The 27,254-nt window shown below is 45.5% G+C and overlaps 1 protein-coding gene across 1 annotated transcript; it reads left to right on the top strand.

Moving 5' to 3' along the window:
• Window positions 1-1,992: 1,992 nt before the first annotated feature.
• Window positions 1,993-25,582, top strand: KIF24 (kinesin family member 24). The gene is made up of 12 exons (XM_056849089.1): window positions 1,993-2,597; window positions 2,821-3,010; window positions 5,227-5,324; window positions 9,138-9,353; window positions 13,842-13,929; window positions 16,140-16,261; window positions 16,798-16,903; window positions 17,801-17,872; window positions 18,403-18,512; window positions 19,618-21,903; window positions 22,640-22,733; window positions 25,460-25,582. The coding sequence occupies exons 1-12, from the start codon at window positions 1,993-1,995 to the stop codon at window positions 25,580-25,582; spliced, it is 4,110 nt and encodes a 1,369-aa protein (XP_056705067.1).
• Window positions 25,583-27,254: the final 1,672 nt, after the last annotated feature.

The following is a 27,254-nucleotide window of genomic DNA, read 5'->3' as shown; positions in this document are numbered from 1 at the left end:
TTTTCTTTCAGGAAGCTTGTTTTCTTAAGCACAAGGTTGCTGATCGTGTAATTTGCCAGGAAAGACTGTATGAACCATTTATTTAATTCCTCTCTACAAGAAAGAATCAGCTGTAAGTCTAGGCATTTTTTAGCTGTCAAATTAATTTGTAACTGTGATTCCTGCATTGTCTTTAATGAAACCTAAAGAGGAAAGCATCAGTGACTTCAAATAAATTTGAAGTGTGTCACAGTCAATATGTATTTGAGAATTGAGCTCTCATGTGTTGCACATAAATACAAAGGAAATGCAGACTTGGAAAAAATGTGTGTGTGTAGCCACCCACATATTTCTCCTTTGGAGTAAATGTACTTGATTACAACAGTCCCAGGAGTATGCTTGAGATTGGAGCAGAACCTTTTATCTATTAATACTTTCAAACAGCCCCTTTGCCTTTGTTGCATATCGATATCCCTTCCATAGTCTTTTGATAATTAACCATGGGGAGCATTTGGGACACATGGTTGGCCAGGAAGAGGCACGTCTAAATTTAGGCACTCCTTTCTGCAGCTAGTGTGGTACTCTGTGCTGGTGCAGTGTGAAACTTTAGTTGTATAGGCTTGCAAGAATCAGACGGCAGCAGATGCAAGTAAGTGATTGTGTGTCCTGTCCTAGAACAAACTTCTCTGTGTACCTTAACTGTCTACTGTCAGCTTTCCCCCTGACTAATGGTCTGACTTTTCACCAACTGATTGATTGATGAAAGAGTTCAATTTACCCACTTCAGCACCTTGAGGTGTTTTGGAGGGGGGACTTCTGAAAGAAGGTAGAAATGTGTAGCCCAATAGTCACTGATTGGAGAAAAGAAAGTCTGAATCTATGATTAAAACTTTAATCGGTTTCCTTTCTGAACCAGTGGAAGCTTGTATTCCGAATATGTGGCATGCATAGAAGTGTCTTACATTGACTGGCAGAAGTAAGTTCTCACTGGGAAACTTCGGAAGCTACCACCTGTAGCCCCGGCATACAATATGATGATGATAACATGGTCCCTACCTTACTGGGTTGGTGTATGGATTGCTGGGAGACACTAAGTGAATAATTTAAAGGAAACGGAAAAACTGCTATATAGATACTAACTGCTGTTTTGTGTTTTCACTTTGTATTAAATTATATTGACAGACAAAGCAACGTGGGATTTTGTTTCGATGGTCTTTAGACTGTTTACAGATATAAATGTAGAGCCCAGTGGGGCAGAGTGGTAAGCTGCAGTACTGCTCTCAAAAGCTCTGCTCACGACCTGAGTTTGATCCCGACGGAAGTCGGTTTCAGGTAGCCGGCTCAAGGTTGATTCAGCCAAGGTCAGTGAAATGAGTACCCAGCCTGCTAGGGGTAAAGTGTAGATGACTGGGGAAGGCAACGGCAAACCACACCGTAAACATAGTCTGCCTAGTAAATGTCGGGATGTGATGTCACCCCATGGGTCAGTAATGACCCGGTGCTTCGACAGGGGATACCTTTACAGAGATATGTAAATGTACCATCAAGTCACAGCTGACTTATGGCGACCCCTTAGGATTTTCAAGGTGAGAGGTGTTCAGAGGTGGTTTGCCATTGCCTGCCTCTGCATAGTGACGTTAGTATTCCTTGGAGGACTCCCATCCAGGGCTGACTCTGCTTAGCTTCAGAGATCTGGCAAGATCAGGCTAGCTTGGGGTTATCTAAGACTGGCTGCAGTCCTAAGGACCCTTTCCTGGGAGTAAGCCCCATTGACTAATGTGGGACTTCCTTCTGAGTAGACTGGCTTAGGATGGCTCTCTTAGTCCTCCAAGTACTATTGCATGACCCACCCACCCCAATTGCTGCGGGACTTGTACAGGATTTCCAGTCAGACCATTGGCATGAAATGGGAGGTTTGTGGTCGCAGTGCATGAGTGTTTCCTTTGTTGGTCATGACTTCCATACAGAAACCTTTTGTGTTGTGTTTATGTTTTAGCCTGCCTCCAATCAAAGATGAGCTCATGTCTCTATGAATGCCTTTGTGAGGCAGAACTTGACAAATATTATCCCAATTTCACCGCCCTTGGCTTCCAGAAGATTGACGAACTTGCCAAGGTCTCCATAAAAGATTATGCCAAACTGGGGGTGCATAACATGAAGGACCGCAAGCACCTCTTTCAGCTCGTTAAAATAATCAAAGTCTTGCAGATGGAAGAGGAAGCGGCGGAAAAAAACAAGCAGCTGTTTCAGATGGGCGCCGTATGCCTCCAACCTCAGGTTACCCGACCTGGCCCTCGTAGGCAACTGCACTTTGATTTCGTCTCCGACAAAAGAGATGGAGAAGACCCGGAAACTGGGTTGTGTGCACTGTCCAGTTGCTTTGCAAAGAAAGATAAAGATGGCTTAGCCATGGTGCTGGGGCATGACTCGGAGTACAAAAGACCCCAGAAGGACATTACGAATGCGCCCCCCACTTGGACAGAATGCAAGCTAGACTTTCCAACTATGAGTTTGTCTAACGATATTGCCCCTCTGTTAGGGGATACCGAAGCCCCCATTGTACAAAGAGTCGCTCATATTTCTGGCTATAACTACGGAGTGCCGCATTCTTGTGTCAGGTAATAACTGTTCATTTGCATTCCTTTACATTGAAGACGGGTGTCAAAGCAGTTCTTTCCTGCGTCTATGGTGAGGGGGGGTAGAAGAAGGAGGATTATATTTTACGGCCAGTGACCCCAAGTACTATTTTAGGGAATGCATTGTGCATGCATTTCATTTGCTTTAATACGCTGAATGGTTTGTATTGCCATGTGCCTGGGTGTCTGAAACCTTATTTTGCAGGCCTAATACCTCTGAGAAAGAAATGCCCTGGACTGAGACAGACAAGATCCGGGTGTGCGTGAGAAAACGTCCACTGGGCTTAAGGGAGGAACGGCGCGGAGAAGTGAACATCATTACAGTGGAAGATAAAGAAACTCTCCTGCTTCATGAGAAAAAGGAGGCAGTTGACCTCACCCAGTACATTTTGCAGGTTGTTTGTGTGTGTTTTTGTGTTTTGAGCTCCTAAAATCTCCTGATTTGCATGTTAAATTCTTAATGTGGTATATGTCAAGCTTATCCACTTAGAGTACAGTCAAATAAGAGATGAAATAGACTTTACGTCACAGTAACGAAGTAGCTGTTTCTACTCCTCTTTACTCCTTCCAGAATTTCCAATCTGTCTTTGTGGAAAAATAATAATCAAAGGAATAACCTACAAACCTGAACATATAAAAAGCAAACTTCAGAGGTGGTTTGCCATTGCCTGCCTCAGTGTAATGACCCCGGACCTCCTTGGCTGTCTCCTGTCCAAGTACTAACCACGGTTGATGAAATCAGGCTAGCCTGGGCCATCCAGGAAATATTTAATACTGGTCTGTAAATGGACTGGACATGAGTTGCACTAAAAGTCAAACTTGTATTTCAAAATATTAAATTCTAGTTTCTCCTACTCTGCGTGTACTTTCTCTCTCTCTCAAAAGAGAACATGTTTTGGTTCTTGCCTGAGGCTTAAGCACTGAGCGAAGGCTGGGCTACCTCCCTAGTGAAATCCCCTTTTACCAGCTTCCACAGTTCTAGAAGGCAAGGATCCTGCAGCCCTTCAGGGCAGCGGCTCCATCTTAGTGTTCAATGCACTCCATCCCCTCCTTCACTCATCCCTCCTGACGTTTTTCCTCCTGTCAAAGATAAATGATTTTTCTAGCCAGCAGACTTTCCTTCTTTGCCCCAGGTCTCTTCTGCTGCCCAAGATCAAATTCCCATCCTGATCGACAGCAGCAGGAAAGGAAGCCTGCTGTAGAACGGCCCCCGTAGTCTAAGGAATGAGAACAACTGCCCAGAATACCAACCAGCATTTCAGCGGGCTTTGCTCTGTTTGATTGAAGTCTGTGCTGCGGTTCAGCTCTTCCATGCTGACTTGGAAGCATATTTTCTGTTGGGCTGAGAATTCTGTGCCAAAGTAAGGCCTCGAGAGAGTTCTTCACCATCCTTCCATGCTAGGGTTGTATTGGTGTAATAGAAAGTATTGAACACAAAAGGAACAACTGCAACAAAAATCAAAACCGAGGAAGGGAGAGTGCAGAGAAACAATATATATAATTGTATATTACCAGAAGTGAATACAAAATATATCTGTCTACATACGTAGGCAGAGATATTTTGTTGGTCATGCAATTTATTTCTTTGTGCCCATTACACCGTTGGTTGTTGCCTCTTTGTTCTTATAATTTGTTACTGTGTAACCCTTTTTCTGTTTCACTTTGAACTTTGGGATTCTGACATAGGGTGGTGGGGGAAATCACAAAATGGCTGCTACAGGAGGTGGAGCCAACTATAAATTGGCTGCCGCAGGAGGTGGAGCCAACCACAGAATGTTAGTGAGTGAGATTATGCATAACTCTAATAGTAACTCTTCAACAGATTTCCAGTGGCCTGTCAGAGGTCTTGCTGGACAAAAGCCCCACCTGTAGGGTTGCCAACCTCCAGGTACTAGCTGGAGATAATCGTGCTGTGGAACACAGGCAGGATAGTGCTGCTGCAGTTGTCTTGTTTGTGGCTTTCTAGAGGCACCTAGTTGGCCACTGTGTGAACAGACTGCTGGACTTGATGGGCCCTGGGCTGATCCAGCAGGGCCTTTCCTATGTTCTTATGCTGTTACAACTTATCTCCAGCCGACAGAGATCAGTTCACCTGGAGAAAATGGCCGCTTTGGCAATTGGACTCTATGGCATTGAAGTCCCTCCCTAAACCCTGCTGTCCCAGGCTCCGCCCCAAAAACCTCCCGCCGGTAGCAAAGAGGGACCTGGCAACCCTAAAATTATTTTATAATAATATAAACAGAATATAAACAGACCATAATAAAAGTTGAGAATACTACAATCGATATAGAAGGAAACAAGCCATATTCTCTCAATAGTAACCATAGATATAAGCAATATGTAATAATATAGAGTGCTAATTAATTATTAACTTAGTATTTTTTTTTATCTTAAATCTTAACTTTCTGAAAACACTTGACAGGCACCAGGAAAGGTGTCGGCAGTCACCACGGTGCCCAAGGTCACCCCGTAGTTGACCCCTGGTCTAAACATTCAGGTGTCTCTTCGTTTTAAAGGGGGACCCCATACTCCAGGCTGTATGTTTTGCGACCAGGGCAGATGAAAGGGGGGAAATTCCTTCTCACGCAAAATGTCCCTTTTGCTTTTCCAGCATGTGTTCTACTTTGACGAGGTCTTTGGGGAGGTGTGTTCCAATCAGGATGTGTACATGAAGACGGCTCATCCTCTCATTCAGCACATTTTCAACGGGTAGGGTCTCATCTTGTGCTTTTTGCTTACAGTAAAGTCTTGGTGGTGTTTGCACATTGCTTGTTTTATGTTCCCACTTCTTCCTTGGTTTTGCTTTCATGCAAACTAAGCATAAACTCTTGCATATTATCCCATCACAGGAGCTAGATTTCTTAACTGGGAATGGTCCCTATGTTTACCTTGAATACTTCTTTGTAAAGAAGCATCATAAATAACTTTTGCATTTCACAGCTATTTAACCCACCGTTCACAATTTGTTTTGCGCATGTCTGCTGGCTCAGAATTTGCTTCATGCAGCTGCCGAAGTGGACTCTACCTCATGAAAATTTCTGATTTGATAAATCTGTTTGTCTTTAAGGTGCAGCAAGAGCCCTTTGGCTGCAGAGAGTTAAGACGATTTTAGGTATATATCTCGCCATTTAAATGGCTCTCCATGTATACAATTAGACAACTCACAATGATCTGGAGCGACATGGAATAACTGGCTTAAGAATAATAGATAAGGCCAGAAAGAAATTAGGTGACCAACACTGATCATCTGCATCAATGAATATACTTCAGGAGACTTTGGATGATTTTGGAAAAGTATCAGGCTTTAAAGTGAATCAAGAAAAAACAAAGATAATATTTAAAAATTTATCGGAAATACAACAACAGGAATTTATATCATATACTGGCTGGGAGAAAGCTAACAAAGTTAAATACCTGGGAATTTGGATCACTGCAAAGAATAAAGATCTGTTAACCAACAATTACCTCAAGTTATGGGGTAAGATTAAAACTGATATGATTATATGGTCAAACAAAAAATTGTCATTAATGGGACGTATCTCAACGATCCAAATGAATGTCTTACCGAGGATGCTCTTCTTATTCCAAAATTTACCAATAATATCACAAACAAAATATTTTGAAACTTGGAGGAAAGACATTTCAAACTTCATCTGGCAAGGAAAAAAACCAAGGACTGCTTATAAATACTTGGTGGATCTAAAAACTAGAGGAGGTTTAGCACTGCCTAATTTTCAACTCTATGCTGAAGCGGTAGCTTTAGTATGGCTAAAAGACTGGATGAATTTGTCAAATGTACGTTTGCTAGACTTGGAAGGTTATAATAACTTAAGTGGATGGCATGGTTATTTGTGGTATGATAAAATTAAATTACAAGCAACATTCCGTAATCATATAATCAGGTCCTCTCTACTTCGTATTTGGATGAGATATAAACACATTTTGGAACCAGAAACACCGATGTGGATATCGCCCCAAGAAATGCTAACTTTGCGCCCACTTAGACCAGACAAATTTATTACTTATCAAGATCTAATTAATTGGGAAGGAAAGAAATGCTCACTAAAAGACTTTCAATTTCTTAAGGATGATTTACAATGGCTTCAATATTACCAAATCAAATCAGTTTTTGTACAAGATGCAAAAAAAGGTTTCTCTAAAGAAAAATCTCCTTTTCAAAGGATTCTACTAGACAATAATACAAAGCTGATTTCTAAAATGTATAATCTCCTTTTAACAATATACTGTGAGCAGGACACGATTAAACCAACTATGATCGATTGGGCTCAAAATGTGGGACATGATATTGTTTTAAATAAATGGGAAAGATTATGGTCTAAAGATTTAAAAGGAATAAAAGCACAGTCAGTGCGAGAAAACATCTATAAAATGATGTATAGATGGTATCTAACACCCAAGAAAATTGCAAAGATTTATAAAACGATGTCCCCTACTTGTTGGAAATGTAACAAAGAAATTGGTTCCTTTTATCACATGTGGTGGACCTGTGACAAAGCCAAAGACTTCTGGGACATGATTTATAACGAACTGAGATTAATACTACAAAAGAATATATCCAAAACACCAGAAATGATGTTATTGAGTATGATTCCAGACGACTTAGCAACACAAAGAACCTTTTTGATTTATGCCACAACAGCTGCGAGACTGCTTTATGCAGCGAAATGGAAAGGGCTAGAAACTCCAGAGAAAAAAGACTGGATTGTTAAAATGTTTGAAGTGGCAGAAATGGCAAAACTCACAGCTATTCTAAATGAAGAAAATGACGTTCGGTTTTTGGGGGAATGGGGGGCGTGGATGCATTATTGTGAATATGAGTTAAAATTGGGAAGAATGGAAGAATATTTTCTAATCTGATCCAGAGGATTATTTTTGATTTTTTTTTATATTGAATAAGCATAATTATATTTACTAACAGATTATGGTTTTTTATATATGGTATTGATATTTTATCAAGATTAGATTACCTATGACGGGATGAACTTTTTATTAAGAGGCAGATAGAGGTGATGGGGAAGTCAAAAAATTTTCCATTTCTTTTTTTTTTTTTCTTTTTTCTTTTCTCTTTTTTATTATATGATATGGAATTATAACAACTTTAGGTTAGAATTGAAATTCGATACTGGTATAGATGTTGTTTAATGCAATGGAAAATTTCTATCATAAAACCCAATAAAATTTATATATAAAAAAAAAAAAAACACTGATCATCTGCATGACAGGTGGGATGTTGGGATACAACAGCAAACACGTAGCGATGTTGTGTTTAAGAATCCCTGGATTGGGGCCACTGCTGTTGTAACAGAGGTAGAGGTCAGTTTGGCCGCGTTGCAAGTAGAAATCTCACTTCGAGCATCTCATGGATGCGGGTCCCTTCCCACCTGTGTTTTCCATACTACTGCGTGTTATGTACAACAGACATTTACAGGAAAGAAGACAGCGCCACAAAAATGTTTAAAGGAAGGGGGTGGGAAAACATGGTTAGCACTTTTGAACATTCTGCTGGAAGGTGCAGGACAGGCAGACACAGGAGTTATGTGGTTTGGTGGAGAAATCTAGATGGAGAGCAATGGGTTGCTGGGCTGAAACCCAGAGGTGGGCAGCCAGAAAAAGCTGGTTTGTGCCCTGATGAGATTTTTAAACGAATAATAGATAAGGCCCCCCTTAGCCAACGTTGCCATTGCGTGTCTAATTCATTTGTCTCTACTTAAGGATAGGTGGAATCACATTCTAGCTATATCTGAAGAAGTGAGCTGTGGCACACAAAGCTCCTACCCTTCCAGAGATTTTGTTAGTCTTTGAGGTGCTACTGGACTCTTGGCTCTTTTCTATTGCTAGTGGCAGACTAACACGGCTACCCATCGTCAACTAAAGAAGTGCAGCAACAAATGTTTGTGAGGATTCTCTACCCCTGACTCTGTATCAGCTCACTTTTATGACTAACCTCCTTCCCTGTGCCTTGTTGCCTTCTGTGGGTTGGATCCCATGGATCTGTTCCAAGAACGATGCTTCCCCTGAGGTCAGAACTGCCTCTTGCCACAGAGCAACATGCCTTGAGCCAAGAGGAAGTGCTGCCGTTAGCGGATCAGGTCTGTGGGATCCAACCCAGAACATGCCACAGGGTGTATGGAAAATTGCAAAAGGTGATGCCGTCCCTTGGAGATGTGTCCGTTCAGCTAGGAGAAACCGCAGCAATACATGAAAAAGCTTCTTGCAGGTGCCCTCTCAGCTTCATGACACCCATCAGCAAGAGAATTTCAGAGGGTGGCCATGCTGGTCTACAGTGGAAGAGCTAGTCCAGGAGCATCTTAGATTTTCAGGGTATGAGCTGTCGAGAGTCAGATACGTGGACTCAAATCTAGCCCTCCAGTAAGTTGTCTCCATCATCTCAGAGACTTTTGTTGGTGGGTAGGCACATTATCTGAACGTTAAGGTTTTACAAGAAGATTGCTGTTTTGGGGGGTGGGGACTTCTAATCTAATTGTCTTTCTTGTGTTACAGCGGCAACGCCACTTGCTTCGCTTATGGACAGACGGGGGCAGGCAAGACCTACACGATGATTGGCACGCACCAAAACCCAGGGCTCTATGCCCTGGCGGCTAAAGATATCTTCCGGCACTTAGAAACATCCCAGTCTGGAAAAGACCTTCATGTCTGGATTAGCTTTTATGAGATCTACTGTGGGCAGCTTTACGACCTGCTAAATGGAAGGAAGAGGTACTTACATACAGGAATGCAGCTTTTGCCACAGGGACTGTAAATCAGATGGAGCCACGCAGAAGTAAAGTTGCTTAGAACACCATCATCTGGAATAGGTGCATGTGTATGTGCATGTGCTCATTAGAATGTTGGACTAGTATCTGGGAGAACCAGGTTCAAATCTTTCTTGCTTGGTGACCTTGGGTCAGGCACACACACTCAGATTAATCTAACTGACCGGCTTATTTGTTTGTTTACAACTTTTGTATCCTGACTTTCTCCCCTCACAAGTGCCCCCTAGTCTGCTAACAATCTAAAACATAAATGATAAAAATACATTTGAAAACCATTAAAATCAGAAAAAAACCAAACACCCATCATTAAAACAATTAAAAACAGAGTTAAAATACATACAGAACATCACAACAACAATTAGAACATTGGTTAGGAAGGAGGGATTGTCGCGGTCCGTGCCGTTAAGGTAGCCCAGCTCCTAGAATTGACCTCTTCCTAAAAAGGGATCTGTATCTATACAGCCCGTTACCCACTAAGCAGGGATCAACACTTTCCATCTCTCGTGAGATAGACTTTCTATTTAATTGTTCCAGTAAAAATATGAAAAGAATATTTGAATAAAAATACTATTTATTTCACATAAAGTATATGCATGTAAACAGTTACAGAAATAAAAACTATATTAGTTAGTTCAACAGGAACAATAATGTCATTTTATGTATGCAAGCAATATTAGTAATATCAATAATCTCTATGACTCTATATGAGAGTTTCTCAAGTATATATTTCATTCAAGAAATAATACAGTTTACAGAAATCTTGTAAAATAATGGTTAGTGCATTGAATAAGTATTCTACTTCATTTTATGTAAATATAAGACATACTTTACCCAGTTATGTCATTGCAGGGTTTCTGTAAGGAGTCTATAAGTTCATTTAGAATAGTTAGATTTCCTTCAGGTATTATCAGTTATTTCAAAGAGAGATCTCTTTGGTTCCATAGTTTCATGTTAGAGCTGGTTCTATAGCTCTTAACATCAGTCTATTTGTGACTGAAGGCATGAAACCATAGAGTATATGTTTGAGGTTTATGGGTTTGAAGCCCATGTTCAAATTATAAAAAGGCTATGTGAAAGCCATTTCTAAGCATGCATTTGATGTAAGCATTGCTGTATAGCTAAGAGCCACTTTGATGGTTTAACTATACTGTAATTAATCAGTATTTGAAGCTATGTGTAAAGCTTATGTGTAGAGTATAAACTCTATTCTACAATCTCTCTGGCAGTGCCAATCTTTAGAGAGTATTGAATATAGCTCAGTTTAAGAGCTTAAGGCTCCATGGATCTCCATCCATGTATTTCCAATTATATGTATTTCAATTAGAGTAATTCTATGTGTTAGCCATTGTTGGCTGTGATGCATGTTCATGTATGCATGTGTATGTCAGACAGTTCTGTGTGAGACCTTAGTCTTAGAACTGACTGCAGAGTATATTCAGTGCTCTCTCCCTGTGTAGAGAAACCCCTGGAATATGCTCTGTTAGTGGGCTTCTTAGAGAAGCTGCATTTACATCTTGTCTGTCAGAACTAGGAAGTCTATATAAAGCATAGACCTTATGAGAAGACATTAGTCTTGTTAGAACAAATGAACTCTCAATGTCACCATATTCAAACATGGTAAGATCCATACCCTTATAGTCCGTAGAGCATAAGATCCATACCCTTATAGTCCTTAGAGCATAAGAGCCTTCATCAAGATAAAGCATCTGTACAGGCAGTTGTTCCAGACAATCAGTCTTCAGAGAGACAGACTGTGTGGCATAATAACTCTCTTTGTAAGAGTTCTCCAGAAACAGACAAGAATAAATGATTCACGCAATAATCAGTTTCCTAATCCATGCAAGGACTAGGCTGCCAAGGCTTTTACATCTCTTGGTAGATGGAGGAAGTCCATAGGTCAGCATGTTCAGACCATCAGGAACCTCTCTAACCTGTAGTCAGAGAGAGATCTCTATACCTTTTCAGAGCCATTTATCTTGTAGATGGGCTGGTTCAGTCATCTTTTACTTCCAGCATCCCTTAGCTAAGGCATTCTTTAAATAAACCATAGCTAGTTCAGTCAGTAGTTCAATAGGCTATTCAGTTATAAACGGTACTGTACACTTGACTGACATTTGTAAGTTAATGGATGTGACCTTGTCTATCTTTGTCCAGCTGTATGTTTTGCTTAATCGGCATCCCTGCAGCTGTGACCTTTAATGATATGAAATGATTTTAATAGCAAGTTACTAGCCTTGAGCTTAATGCAGTCAAGCAAGTTACTAGCCTTGAGCTTAATGCAGTCACAGGTGTTCCAGTCTATGAAATGACATCATTTCTATAACATATTTGTGCCCTCATGAAGCCTAATGGGACATGCTTTCATATCAAAATCCTGTTCGCATATGGTAGCCCATGACAGGATTATTGAGGGGATGCCGAACAAAACAAAGAAATTTTCACCTACTAGTGGAAGATGGCAGCCGAAGGGGACAGATTATTGTCCCTGTTGTAATGATAAAATGGAGAAGAGGTAGGGTTACCTTAGGTCCCCCCTCTCCATCAGCGGGAGGTTTTAGGGGGTGGGGCTGGGGCGATTGCATTTTGGGGGTTTGAGTGCTAAAGCGGCCACAGTGATGCTGCGCTTCTGGGGGTAAACCTGGAAGTGATGTGATCGCGTCACACGCATGTGCGATCCCCGCTTTTGAGCAGCTGGGTGGATTGGCAGACAATTGCCTGCTGAAACCACCCACCTGGCAACCCTAAGGAGAGGAGAACAATGTCTTAAACGGCTTGGAGCCCCCATTTGGAAGGAAGGGCTGTAAGTGAAGTAAATAAGTACAGGAACACACAATGGGGAAAAGACACACATGCTGGCCAGCATCCAAAGCACTATCGTATGAGTTCAGTGCACTATTTCATGGTATTCATCAGGTACCCATCTTGCATGCAGCATGCCAGGTGTATATGATAGGGATCTGCAACTCAAAGCCCTGAAGCTAAACCTGGCCTCTGGGGAGATAACTCTGTAGCCTTTCAGATGTGACCACAAAGGCAACAGGTTGGGTATGGAGCTACGGCTATAGCAATGGGACTTTCTGACTGTTTTTGAGATGAACTTGGCCTATGCTTTCCCCCATCCCCTTCTTAGTAACGGCCCCTCATAAACCTTACTCCAGGCCAGGTATATAGTTATCAAAAGCCCACCCACCCCTTCCTTTTTGACCATTTTGGCAAGCACTTCTTAACATTCTCTGCACGAGGCTGATATGTGTTTCAGTCACATTTCCCGTTTCTCAGCAAGGTGACCTGAGACTTGAGTGAGGCGGCTACGTGCTAAAGGAACTGCTTAGCGATATCGTACAGAGAAAGTGACTGGGAGGAGCCCTGTGGGGAGGGGGAACTGCAAACACTCCATCATCTCTCTGGATTATTCTCTGAAGCCAGCAGATGACAATTTAAATACCAACATAATTAATTTCTCCTCCACTGCTGATTGTCCAAGCTGATATATTCAGCGAATGTGTTCTGCCCCTGAACTTTTGAGTGTGAAATGAAATGAGGATTCCATCCACCCTGAGAAATTTCAGCTATACAAAAGAATTTAGAATGCAGGGTGTGTGTAAAGTGCCCTCAAGTCGCAGCCGACTTACGGCAACCCAGTAGGGTTTTCAAGGCAAAAGACTAACAGAAGTAGTTTGCCATTTTCTCAATATATCTTGATGACAGTATTGTGAAAGGAATACTTCTATAGGAGCCTAAGATTATGAAGGCAACTCTGGATGAAATATACATAAAACAAATTTTAGACTTTATAATTTACAAATGTCAGCTTAGTCAGCCTAAGGATTGCAATTTTCTTATACATTCATGTGCTTTCAAAATGGCATAGAACTGCATTATTCGGACCACTGAAGAAGGCTTCACAGCCTAAACACGTATGGTCTGAGCTGTGATATTGTTTGGGTGTATTGTCACACTGTTGTAATTTTGTGTTTTTATGTTTATTTGGCATGTTCAGCACAGATATATAGAGGCTAGAACAGTTGTTTATATTAATTTTGTGTTTGTATTACATTTATTACATATTATTCACAAAATCACTTGTATCAATATTAGCCCATGATTTCATGTTGATTCCTTACCTTTTGGGTACCTTATTGCAGTGTACTGTGCATTCAGATAAATACAATAAACTAACTTCTGACGGATGGTTGGCAGCCACTGGCCACAGACCTCGAGCCCAGCTGGAGCTATCTCACTGTTGGCTTCCAAGGGCATTGCAGTGGCAGATCCGTGGCTGCCAACTGGACTCTCGAGCGTACACAGAGATCCCTGTATTGGGGCTCTGTGTGTCTCCCGGGTTAACTCTCCTCCTCAATAGGGAAGCAGCAGGTATTGGTTACGAAGCACACAAGTCCTTCTCCTTGCTAATTGAATGTTTCCTCTGCAGGCTTTTTGCCAGGGAAGACGGTAAACATGTCGTACAAATAGTTGGGCTGCGGGAGGTCCACGTGGATACAGTCAACCTGCTTCTGGAGGTAACTTTGACTAGCAGGGTGATCCTTTTTATCTCGGGAGGGTTTTTGATGCATTAAGAGGGGATTGCAGAGCATGCTAACTCATTATCCTGTGATCAAAATTGCCAGTTAACTAAATGAAGTAAATCTTATAAGGGTTTGTCTGTAGACCTGCTGTTGGTGTCTCAGTGTGGTGGAGACTATCCCATTTTAACCCATTTGGCTTCTGTCTTGCTCTTGCCATTTTGTAACTGACTCTGTTTCCCCCCCCAAAGGTAATTTAAAAAAATCTTTAAATGGCAGAAATGTGGGAGAAGCTGTTCTGCTCTGTCATTAGCCCTTGGCGCATGGAGGGGGAGCAGAGATTAGTCCTCTTGGCCAGTGAATATTTGAAACGTTTGTTTCAAGTCTAGTAGCACCCTACAGACCAACAAGATTTTCGGGGTTTGAGCTTCCGAGAGTCAGAGCTCCCTTCATCCGATATTTGTATCTGACGAAGCGAGCTTTGATGTTCGAAAGGTCGTGCCCCAAAAAATGTTGTTGGTGTCTACGGTGCTACTGGACTCGAATCTAGCTCTACAGCCCAGTAACATCCAAGGAGCCACACTTGGTCAGCCTCATCCCAAGGACTATGCTTAATTCTGTGCTCAGTCACTCATGCAAGGTTGCTCTTTGGGATTTGGGGATAATATATTTTTGGGATAATATTTTTTTTAATTTGTTTTAAAACTCCATCCTACAAATTACAACAAACATAATAATGATGATATATATAAGCAGGAGAAATCTTTAAGTGGCCAAATAAAAGTATTGAAAATTCCAGGAAGCAAAACAGAAAAACATTCAAAACCAGGTGGTGGCTACCAGATTCTAAAAGATCTTAAGCAGGTTGTCTCAGAAGTACATTCCATTTTAGGCAACGAGGCTTACTCCCAGGAAAATGTTCTTTGGGTTGCAGTCTCGGTGGTGTGCTGGTTCGTGTGCCTCTTTAGCTTCTGGCTGACAGAACCCTTCAGCATGATTAGAACATGGTGGGAGGGGGGAGAAACTGTTTAGTTCGTGTCTGGCCCTGACAAAAGACAATTTGCTTGTTCATTTGCTTGTTCGTTTGCACTGTGTATTTATTGCACCTGAACAAGTTTTGAAGGACTTTTACAGCTGGCCTACACAAACGATGACCTTGTAGTGGTGATGGGTATAAAGCAGGTAGTTGGCTTTCAAAATCTATCACTTGGTATTACGTTGATGAGTGTTTTGGCTCGATGATGGTAAAACTTTGGATTCAAACCCAAGGGTTTTTTTCAGCAATTAGTCACCCACCACCTGATATCTGGTAAAGCAACAAGTAGTTAAGCAGAAAAAAATAGGTATAGAGTGCAGCTTTTTTAAATAGAAAAAGAAGGGAAGGAGAGAGCTAAAGAGCTAAAAATAACCATCGCGCTGCTTATTGAAATTCTGACAAAATAAAATTGGGTTAAAATTCATATAACATTTCTTTGGAGAAACTGAGCAGCTGGATTTTGCTCTGTGCTCGGGGAGGGGGGACTACGGCATCAGATATTGGATCCCTCGGGAATTCTTCCCCGGCAAGCTGGTCAGCAGCCCTGCTGGTTTATGGTCAGTATTACAGTTTTCCTGAAGTGCTCACAAAGGCTTTAGAGAAAACATAGATGAGAAGCCTTGCCCTGAGGTTTTAATCAGAGAAGATGTGGAGGAAGTGGTTTTATCTGTCTGTCTAATAATAATAATAGTAAATGCAGTCAAGTAGCAGCCAACTTATGGCAAAACCTTAAGGTTTTGAGGGCAAGAGATGCTCAGAGGTGGCTTGCCACTGCCTGCCTCTGCATAGCAACCCTGGACTTCCTTGATGACCTCCCATCCAAGTACTAAGCAGGGCTGACCCTGCTTAGCTTCCAAACTTTGTCAAGTTCAGTCCCCGGTATCTCCAGTTAAAAGGACCAGGCAGTAGGTGATGTGAAAGACCTCCTCCTGGGACACTGGAGAGCCGTTTACAGTCTGAATGGACAGAACTGACTTTGATGGACCCAAGGTCTGATTCAGAACTAAGCAGCTTTACGTGTTCATGTGTGTTTGGCAGCTTTGCAAACAGGGAAAGTTCATGAGGGGCGCTGTCCTTTCCAGCCATGCTCTCGTTCCATCTTGCACACCCAATGTCCTTAGTAAGTTGGGTGTGTATAAAATGCCCCTTTTAAACTTTGCTCTCTTTCTAGGTGATCTTGAAAGGAGGGAAAGAGCGCAGCACAGGGGCCACCGGAGTCAATTCAGATTCCTCTCGTTCACATGCCATTATCCAGATCCAGATTAAAGACGTGGCAAACCGAGTGTTTGGGAGGTGAGTGTTTTGAGGAACTTTGGGCGAGGCGGTGGGACCTTCATAATTCCCTCTGACGCACCACAGAGCTCAGCACCCCTTCACATGACGCAGCCGCTGGAGCCAGCATGGTGTAGTGGTTAAGAGCGGTGGTTTGGAGCGGTTGATCTGGAGAACCGGGTTTGATTCCCCACTCCTCCACATGAGCGGCGGATGCTAATCTGGTGAACTGGGTTGGTTTCCCCACTCTTACACATGAAGCTGGCTGGGTGACCTTGGGCTAGTCACTGTTCTCTTAGAGCTCTCGGCCACACCTACCTCACAGGGTGTCTGTTGTAGGGAGGGGATGGGAAGGTGATTGTAAGCCGGTTTGATTCTCCCTTAAGTGGTAGAGAAAGTCGGCATATAAAATCCAACTCTTCCTCTTCTTGGCAATGCAGACCCCTCACAGGTCATTTGTATAGCCAAACACCCACTCTGAACTCATCGGAGAATGGGCACATTGAAAGACGATGGCAATAACCACAATAACAACATCATAATCATTGGTTTTGTAGGATATCGTTTATCGATCTGGCGGGCAGCGAGAGAGCAGCTGATGCCAGAGACTCTGATAGACAGACAAAAATGGAAGGAGCCGAAATAAATCAAAGTCTTCTGGCTGTGAGTTCTGAAATCTTATGTTGGGTGTACTTTTCTGAGACGCTGATTTGTCGGCCAGTGGGATAGTCCCTGGCTTGGATGGGAGCTCTGTGCCTTGAAGAAGAACCTCAGTCTGGAGACCTGTGTGTTTTTCTTTCCATTAAAAAGGCTGAGGCCAAAGTTAAGCACTTTAAGGCCCAATGAAGCTGGTGGGAGCATCTTAAAAGTGTGGTTGAAACCATCCTCTGTCCATGGGCACTGAGCAGGGATTTTTTTCTCAGTTCCTTCTGCTTTGTATTTGATTGTGTTTTCTGATATTTCCTGGTGTTTTTTGGTTTTTTACATATAATGTGATTTGGTTGATCTTGTGTTTTTTTTAAAAAAATTGCCCTGACCTAGATGGCCCAGGCTAGCCCAGTCTTGTCAGATTTTGGAAGCTAAGCAGGGTTGGCCATGGCTAGTACTTGGATGGGAGGCCACCAAGGAAGTCCGGGTCGTGACGCAGAGGCAGGTAATGGCAAACCACCTCTGAACATCTTACCTTGAAAACCCTACAGGTATGGTTGCCAACCTCCAGGTGGTGGCTGGAGATCTCCCACTATTACAACTGATCTCCAGGTGATAGAAATCAGTTTCCCTGGAGAAAATAGCCGCTTTAGCAATTGGACTCTATGGCATTAAAGTCTGTCCCCTCTCCAAACCCCACCCTCCTCAGACTCCACCCCCAAAATGTCCAGATATTTTGCACCCCAGAGCTGGCAACCCTATCTACCGGGCCATCATGAGTCAGCTGTGACTTAACAGCACTTTACACACACTTTGGTTCCCCCCCCCCTCCCTTTGTGGCTGTTCAGCCAAAAATCAGGGTAGAATTTTTCAGTCCATAACCTCTGTCCTGTCGTCTGTTTTTCACTGTAGCTTAAGGAATGCATCCGCGCCCTGGATCAGGAACACGCTCACACACCCTTCAGGCAAAGCAAGTTGACTCAGGTAAAAAACAAAACAAAACAGGTCAATATCAGTCTGGGCAGGTGCCAGATGGGCCCCGTGGCTGCTAGGAAGAGGTGGCATCGCATTAATTATTGCAGGGAGAGTGGGAGGAAGGCAAGAAGTGAGCGGATCCATATATCCCCTGGGAGCCGAAGTTTTGTTAGGAGTTTGAGAACTCCCAAGACTGTTGCAAGCCCTTGCAGAACTGTAATATATGATGTAGCCGGGTGGGAGTTCAAGAATATCTTCCAGATTGTGAAGATTGATCAGCTGGCTGAGTTAGTTTCCCAAGGAAACAGTGCAAGTTCCTTTGTGCGGGGGAGCTTGGGGGAGTCCGGGATGCCTGACTCCTGTCAAGGCCAGGTCGGGGCTAACGCAGTGCAACACTGGGCTGTCTACAATTTTTAACTTTCTTATTTTATTTTGCTAGTTCTGTTTCTGCCCTGCCTCTTTCTAAGTGCACAGGGAGGGTAAGGACAGTTTACAAAAATAGGTACTAAAGATCGTAAATCACACCTTCCTCCTTCAAGGTCTTAAAGGATTCTTTCATTGGCAACTCCAAGACATGCATGATCGCTAACGTCTCGCCCAGTCACGTTGCTACGGAGCACACCCTAAACACATTGCGCTACGCCGACAGGTGAGAGGCAGGAGCCTGCCCAGAGGATGTTCTGAACCGAGCGGGGATTGGTGCACAATGCCTGGAGTACGCTCTCCTTTTGGGCCTGGGGAAGGTGGCCTGGGATCAGGGACAGTCTTGTCCCACGTCAGAGAAAATTGGTTTCTCCCCTCTTCAAAATGGGAAATGACCCATTCCGCACGGATGGGGATAGCAAGTTGGGTAAATGGCACGACTCTCCTTGGCAGCGCTAGCGAAATGGATAATGAAGATGGTTCTAGAGACAAAGGCCCTGGCCAGGGCTGTGAACAAAAACAGCCTGGACATTTCTCTGTGTGACTCTTGTTTTGTTTGCTTAGCCCTAATAACCCTGAATCATCAGGGTTATTAGCTTGATCTTGTCAGAGCTCGAAAGCTAAGCACGGTTGGTGCTTGGATGGGAGACCCCCATGGAAGACAAGGGCTGTTATACAGAGGCAGGCGATGGCAGACCACCTCTGCTCCAGCGTGGTGTAGTGGTTAAGAGCGATGGTTTGGAGCGGTGGACTCTGATCTGGGGAACCGGGTTTGATTCCCCATTCCTCCACATGAGCAGCGGACGCTAATCTGGTGAACTGTATTTGTTTCCCCACTGCTCCACGTGAAGCTAGCTGGGTGACCTTGGGCTAGTCACAGCTCTCTTAGAGCCATCTCAGCCTCACCTACCTCACAGGGGTCTGTAGTGGGGATGGGAGGGGAAGGTGATTGTAAGCTTGTTTGAGTCTCCCTTAAGTGGTAGAGAAAGTTGGCATGTAAAAACCAACTCTTCTTCTTTTTCTTCCTCTGTTGCGATGAAAACCCCACGAGGTGGAAGCTCATGGGATCTCCATAAGTTGGTTTGGGCTGGACAGCACACTTGACTTTAGCTGGCTGGTTAAAATACTGGTGGTCCTGAGCAGGGGAAGGGTTGTTCTAGGCGTAACGCTGACTATGGGGACAAGAGAAGGAAATTAAGATTTTGGAATAAGATCGTGGATGTGATGGGTTTTTGGAAATACAAACTTGGTGGCATTTGGCATGGTGCTTACACGAGTCGAATGGTATCTCACAGCATATCTTTTCCTAACACCTGGCTTTTCGTACTCAGGGTGAAAGAGCTGAAGAAGGGGATGAGATGTTGTGTCCCTGTCGTGAATAGGCGCCGGACAACAGGAAGCATGTCTCCAAAGCGCATCCAGAGTTCCCTGTGTGCGCAAGCTGGGGAAAGGTCCTCGCCGAAAAAGGTGAAACTGGGCTTGCCATCTCCTTTGGTGGCCCCAGCCTCTGCCAGGATGAAGACTTCTCCTACACCGTACCACCCGACGAACTCCCCTTTCTCTTCTACCCCAAAAGGAAGGGCCCGCAAAGGGCATCCTGGTGTTGCTTGGCTCGGCCACACCAGCCCACTGAAAGGCGCTTCAGGGGCGGGCCTTCCAGCCAAGAAGACGACCAAGGACCTCGTTCCACTTTTGGAGGACGGCCACCTCGGGCAGGACCGGGTAGGTCAGGTGGCTTCCTCCCCAAAAACCACGAAGGAAGGCAGCCAAGGAGACAGGCAGCGGGTCAGGAGCCAGAAAATCCAACCAGTGCACAAGCAGCTGATCTCCAGAGCCGATTTCTCCTTGGAGGACGCCCACTGTCCGGCAGCCCGTGTTCTGACCAGCAGGCGGGTGTTTGCCGAACAGTGCGCTGCAGCGTGGACGAGCTTCCCACCGCAGCAGAAGGACCGTGAGCAGCACCTCCGCCTTTACCATCAGCAGTTCCAGCAGCTGCCCATTCTGCAGGAGAAGCTGAGCTACCAGCCGCTGGAGAGGTTTCTGGGCCAGTACGGGCCACAGGAGGTCCGGGTTCGGCCTGAGCCCCCCGACCAGCCTCTTGCTTCCCCCCAAGGCCGAGACGAGACCATGCAGCTCGAGGACCTGGATGACAGCGATTTCAGCGAGGACTCCTTCTCACCCGGGCCCAGCCGGAGGAAGCCCAAGGCCGAAGTGGGCGGGGAAGGCAACCAGCATTCATTTTTCCTCCATCACCGAGAGTGCGGGACTGACGGGCGTGAAATCCAGCTCGGGCAGGAGCTGTTTTTTGAACTGCCAGAGCTCGAGAGTAAAGAGGTGTCCTTGCCGAGGGCAGAGGAGGCTGTTAGCAGCGAGGAAAGCATTAAGAGCCAGTCCGACTGGAGCACAGAAGAAGCCTCAATGCTCGATTCTCCTCTACAGAATGACACGCCGGAGAAACCTTACTGCTTGCAAGAAGACAGTGTTGAGGGCGACAGAAGCGGCGCAAAAAACCCTCTTGCTGGGCGAAACCTGCTCCATGGTCTCAATCTAGATCTAGGATGCCCTGGGGAAAGCTTCTCTGGTTCAGAGAAGGCAACTCAGATCTTGCCTTTTACCCACACGCTGGGATCCGCAAGATGTATCGCCCGTGGCCGGGGGGAAGACTCTTTCAAAGGCTGTTCAGGAAATTTAGAAAAGGAGCTCCAAAAAGTCTGTGACCTCTCTGGATCTCCGGCGTTTTCATTGGGCCTTGTTGCAGGAACGAGGACTCCGCTGACCGTGTCGCTCCTTGATGCTGAGAGAGCAGATGCTGCAGAGGAAGATGCTCCAGACCAGCAGTCAGGAAAGACTCAACGTGAGGAGGGGAGAGAGGGGACAGACTCCTTGAGCCCCAAAGCCCAAGTGGAAGAGGATCCTGGGCTGTTCCTTGGGAATAAAGCTGCTCCTCCAGCCCCCATGTGTGAAACAGATCCCTGGAGGATACGAGCTGTCCAGACTCTTTCTCCGCAAGCCAAGCCACAGCAGCTTTCACAGTCTTATCGCAGTCCAAAGCTTCCTTCTGCCTTGGGAGATGCGTCACCCTTGGGCGAGCTCCGGGGCTGTTTTTGCGGCTTCTCTGCTGGAGACGCAGGCCTGGCAGGGATCCTCTCCCCACGGAAAGGGAAGGAGGTCCCTTTGCTTCATGGCAATCTACATGTCGGTGAGGTTGCCGGCGGCATGGAAGCCACCGCAATTGCCTCATTCAGCAGCCCAGGGCAATTCCACTTGGGTGGGAAAGATGGCTCCGAGCCTATGACGCCGCTGAAGCACATTGACCCTCTAGAGAAGGTGTTTGTCTCAAGGGCATCGGAGAACCAGGAACCCTCCGGAGAAGGCCTCCCGCCACAGCCCAGCTTGGAAGTTCTGAAACTGGCGCTTGGCTGTTCACAAGAGCAGTTCAAGCTGACGTTTAGCGGTGAGGAAACGGGGCTCTTTAAGGACAAAAGCGCTTTGAAAGTGTTCGCTCAGAAATCTTCTGATGCAGCCGAACAGGATTCAGGGACGAACGTTGGCTCTCCCCAGAGCTCCCCGAATGACGCTTCCGAAAGCTCACTCTGGTGTAAGGAAGTGTTGGGAAGGTGAGTTATCTGAATCTCAGGTTTTATTTAGGGCAGTAGATCCTCACAGTGGGTGGCAGCTGCATTTGGTGTTGGGAAGCATGAGGTCAGCAGGTGGACCCGGCCGCCCCACACCACCACCCTTTCCATAGCAGCTCCCCCAAAAATAAAATAGCAAACTGCAAATCTCTCCCTCCTCCTCATTAACCCCCCCAAGCCCTGGCAAACAGGCAGGCTGTGCAGCGCCACCTGAAGATTGCCAAATGGGGGAGGGGCTCCCTCTTCAGGGAACCCATTCCCCAGAGAAGAAGAAGAGTGGTTTTTATGTGCTGACTTTCTCTACCACTTAAGGGAGACTCAAACCGGCTTACAATCACCGTCCCTCCCCCTCTCCACAACAGACACCCTGTGAAGTAGGTGGAGCTGAGAGAGCTCTAAGAGAACTGTGTCTAGCCCAAGGTCATCCAGCAGGCTTCATGTGGAGGAGTGGGGAAACAAATCCGGTTCTCCAGATTAGAGTCCACCGCTCCAAATGTTCAGTATGGTTATTTTTCTCCTCTTCCCCCTTGGCCAGAAAAACTTGGTTCAGGCAGGGCGGAAAGCTCTTGGAAGATGGGGGAAGGGGGGCAGGCGGTTGTCCTCTGCTGGCAAATCTGAGAGCTCATGACTGCTAAAACCAGTTGCGATAAGCGGAGCTGAGTGAGTCCTGTTAATATGTGTATGTTTGTGTGTGTGTATTTTTAAATGTCCCCAGTAGGCAAGTTGTGATCCAGATCCGTCAGGAACAGCTGGATGAAATGGCAGCCCTGTCTCTGCAGGAAGAGGGCTTGATCAGGCAGATGGCAGACCTGGTGAGTGTTCTGAATGCCCTTCAAAACAGTTTGTTTCGCCAGGGGCCCCCTCTGACATTGCATTAGTTCGAGTGCAGAATCTCTACACCAAGGGTGTCAAACTCATAGAATCATAGAGTTGGAAGGGACCACCAGGGTCATTTAGTCCAACCCCCTGCACAATGCAGGACATTCACAACTACCTTCCCCCCCACCCCAGTGACCCCTGCTCCATGCCCAGAAGATGGCCAAGGTGCCCTCCCTCTCATCATCTGCCTAAGGTCATAGAATCAGCATTGCTGACAGATGGCCATCTAACCTTAAAAACCTCCAGGGAAGGAGCACTTACCACCTCCTGAGGAAGCCTGTTCCACTGAGGAACCGCTTGAACTGTTAGAAAATTCTTCCTAATTCAGTGGAACTCAATTGATATTACATAAATATCACTTTGTCGTGCCAGGCCACACCTCACCAGCCCAGATTGAGAGTGGGGTGGCTTATCTGGGCGGCCCAGATAAGAGCTCTCAAGGGGCCAGATCCGGCCCTCAGGCCTTATGTTTGACACCCCTGCTCTACACTGCCGCCTGCAGGCAAGAGTCGGGAATGGAATGGTAGAACAGAATGCACCCTCAGGTTGCAGGTGGAGGAGATCTCTGTGAGTTAGCAGGGTTCCCCGTGTGAAACTCTCTGCAAATAGAAAAGTAGCATAAGGAGCGCCGAGAGAGGGGCTAGTGGCTCAGCGGTAGATCATCTGCTTGACATGCAGAAGGTCCCAGGTTCAATTCCCGGCAACTCCGATTAAGGGCACCAGGTAGTGGGTGATGTGAAAGGCCATTCTCTGCCTGAGACCTTGGAGAGCCGCTGCCAGTCGGAGTACACGACACTGACCTTGAGGATTATAGGGTTGCCAGCCTCCAGGAAGAGCCTGGAGATCTCCAAGAATTAAAACCAATCTCCAGACAATAGAGATCAGTTCCCCTAGAGAAAATTGCTGCTTTGGAGGGTGGGCATTATTGCATTATATCCGGTGAGGTCCCTGCCCAAAATATCCAGGTATTTGTCAACCCAGAGCTGTCAACCCTATTGATTAAGTAGACCAATGGTCTGATTAAGTAGGAAGGCAGCTTTGTGTGTGTTCAGAAGCTTTTCCCCTGCTGTGCTGATTTTCTATCTGCATGGAGTTTAAAAAAAAATGTAAAGTGGCATTCAGAGCTGGAGTCCATCCCCTGCAGTGGGGCTGTCCCTTCCACCACCCTGTTCTCCTGCATGGGTTTATCCACACCTGTGTCCCGAGGCTTTGGGGAATACAGATCTCTTAAGGGGAAAGATATTCATTAAAAAATAACTTTACAAAGTCATGCCCCTGGGGATGGAACCCTTTGGCACAGTCTCAGTACAGAGTGCTGGGTTTTTGTCTGGGGCAGCACCCAGGTGGTAAAATACCCTGCTACCAGACACTAGGCTGGTTCCGTGTGCTGACTTCCACATCAGCTGTAGCCACATCTGTTTGCTGAGACTGGATTTTTAGAGGGTTTATTCATATGGTGGTTTTTATGGAGGTGTTTTAATTGTGTATTGCCAGCCACGTTGAGTCTGGTGCATGAGGCAGAATGGCAGATAGGGTTGCCAACATGCCTGGAGAAATGTGTCCTGGCCCATTAATAGAGGCTTAATGAGTAGAAATGGGCAGCTGAAGCTTTTCATGGCGTGGAGGTAAATAACAACACCTGGTTAAATAACAATGCATTAAACTTCTACTACCCTGACTTGGATAAATTAATTCTTAAGGGATGCTTGATTGGGCTCATCCTCATAAATGGGTGCAGATGAGCAAAATTTGGGTTGCTTTGATTAGAAACAGAGCTGGGACTGATCACAAGGGTCATCTAATCCAACCTCCTGCACAACACAGGAAATTCACAACTACCTTCTCCCCCCTCCACCGACTTCCCCAGTGACCTCTGCTCTATGCCCAGAGGAAGGCAAAAAAACTCCAGGATCTCTGGCCAGTCTGGCCTGGAGAATTCCTTCCTGACCCCAAAGTGGCAATCGGCATTATCCCAGATCTCCCTGCTCAAAATAAAACCCAAACCTGAAACTATGGGTCTGCCTGGTGGTGGAAAAACGTGTCCGTGGGTTTTTGGGAAGAATATAAAATTGCATAATTTTTATGTATATAATTTTTCTACATAGGACTCATATTGTGGTGGCTGGCCTTCTGTTTGGAGGTCCTCCCCCCTCCCCCGGTTGGAGGACCTCTTTCTTCTGCTTGGTTGCTCATTTTTATGACCAGCGAATGTCCACAAAGTATACTCCACAGGGTTAGGGTGACTTGAAACTCCAAATTTACTTCAGAATCCACCAGGAAAGCTTTTTAACCGCATAGGATTGCTTTGATGTGTAAAAGTAATATAAATGACATAAGAACGGCCATGCTGGATCAGACCAAGTTCCATCAAGTCCAGCAGTCTGTTCACATAGTGGCCAACCAGGTGCCTCTAGGAAGCCCACAAGGAAGACGACTGCAGCAGCACGGTCCTGCCTGTGTTCCTCAGCACCCAATATATTTGGCATGCTCTTCTGATCCTGGAGAGAAAAGCTTCTCCCTGTCCACTCTCTCCAAACCATGCATAATAACCTGACTCTACACATCGCTTATTGCCCGAACTGCAGCAGAACCAAATCAGCTATTCCATTTACAGCCTTCCCCATTTGCGGAATTTCACCATCTATCTCTCCTCTCTTAGGATCTTGAAAACTTTGTGATGAGACTAGATGAGATCTTGTTGCTGAAACTGAAGTGCATCCAACGAACAAGAACTCGGCTTGAGCCCTTTTTAGCTACATGGCAAAAAATGTCCCCAGCTTAGCCAGGAAGAAGCTCTGCATTGACCCAGCCCCACCTCACCACCTTCAGTGGTCAACGGACCCCAGCAGAGGAATTTGCGTGTTCAGAGTTTTTCCTCGGTGGCATAGAGACTGAGCCTTAATTGCAGCTAAGGGAATCATTCAGCTGCAGTCTGAAATCCTCCAGGCCCCAGAACTCATTTCTGTTCTTTCTAAAAGTCCCATCTGCACATCTGTCTGGAAATAATCACAGCACTGTCTTCCTTCACAATGAGATTTTTTTTGTACTGAAAAAAATACCCCAATCTCACTGGGAAGACCAGTCTCATTTCCAAAAAACGCACTTGGGAAAAAGAGGCCGGCAACAGAGCTAGCAGGCCAGGCCTCAGCGCTCCAACTGGGCAGCCCCACGACGTTACTTTCGAATGCTGCAATGGTGCCAATGAATCTGCGCGAACCCTGAGTTCACCACAGACTCTTCCCGCCATGTCGTCTTGGCTCAGTTGGCACCAATAATGGCTTTCACAGATGAGCTTCCCAAGATGGGAGCTGAGCATCATTTCGCACCGAGTCCCTTGCAAAGATTGGTTAATGTGCTACAGGGTGTGCCACCCGAAGGCCTGGCAGACTGTGGTAAACGCAGCGCAACTAACAACTCTGTGCTTATCTGCATTCTGTCATTTCCAGGTTGCTTCCTTCAGGGCTTCCAGCACAGAGGCTTGGTGCCAGATGGTGGGTGGCAGCAGCATGCGGCCAGGGGGTGGTGCCTGTTGCCACTCACAGGAGTGACCCCAAGCCCTGGTGGTGTGCTGCCCCTCCCTTTGAACCAACGCTTTTATGCAAAAGGGTTGCAGCGAGACACAGCTAGCTTGTATACCCGTCTTCCACAAGGATTAGGCAGGTGCCACATCTGTGGCCCGAAATGCAAAGAGGAATTCAGAGGCTTTGCATCTGCTTTGGCTCCTGTGCGATCAGCCAGTAGCTGGAGCAGCCATTTCCTTGATAAGAGCTGGTATGTAAAGATTTAAGTAAAACTATAGGGGACAAACCCCCACAGAACTGGGTTAATTGCAAAAACTGCTCAGGGCAGAGCAGACCGGTTCGGGCAGCAGAGCTGACTTCTGGCTCTCACAGAAGAGCCCCCACGGCTCATAATTAACACAGCCAGTTTGATAATATCTGTCCCTCTTCAAGGAAGGGGGGGTCAGATTCAGGAGACAAAATTCAGCTCGTCAAGGAGGATGGGGGATCTCACTTGTGAACTATCGCAGGTCCCTGGACTTTCCGGGAAGAGGTTTTGCTACTTTGGGAGAAGTCAGGTTGCTGTAATGGGTGCACAAAGTGAAAGCTTTTACACACTGATTTCCCCCCAGTTTTAATCTACTACTTGTATGTTCAAAGCTTGTTTGTCAGGTAGTTTTCTAGGCCTCTCCAGGCCAGGGGAGGAGGGAGAAAGAGGAACTTCTGCCCCTTTACTTGATCGATGGCACAACAGGAGCATGGACTTCTCTAAACAACCTTCACAATCCAGCAGGCTCTGTGAACCGACCACCCGGTCCTGTCTTAGCTAGTTCACGCAAAAGCTCACTAGCAGAGAACTCATCCCAAGCCCCTGGAGTGTTTATGTACTCCCTGACGCAGCTGGCAGAAGGACAGCGCTTATTTTATTTGTCTTTACATTTTTATCCCGCATCA

This window comes from Euleptes europaea, chromosome 4 (genome assembly GCF_029931775.1).
Source record: "Euleptes europaea isolate rEulEur1 chromosome 4, rEulEur1.hap1, whole genome shotgun sequence".
In the NCBI taxonomy this organism is placed as follows: Eukaryota; Metazoa; Chordata; class Lepidosauria; order Squamata; family Sphaerodactylidae; genus Euleptes; species Euleptes europaea.
The sequence above is the reverse complement of the archived record's forward strand: the minus strand, read 5'-3'. Positions and strand labels throughout refer to the sequence as shown.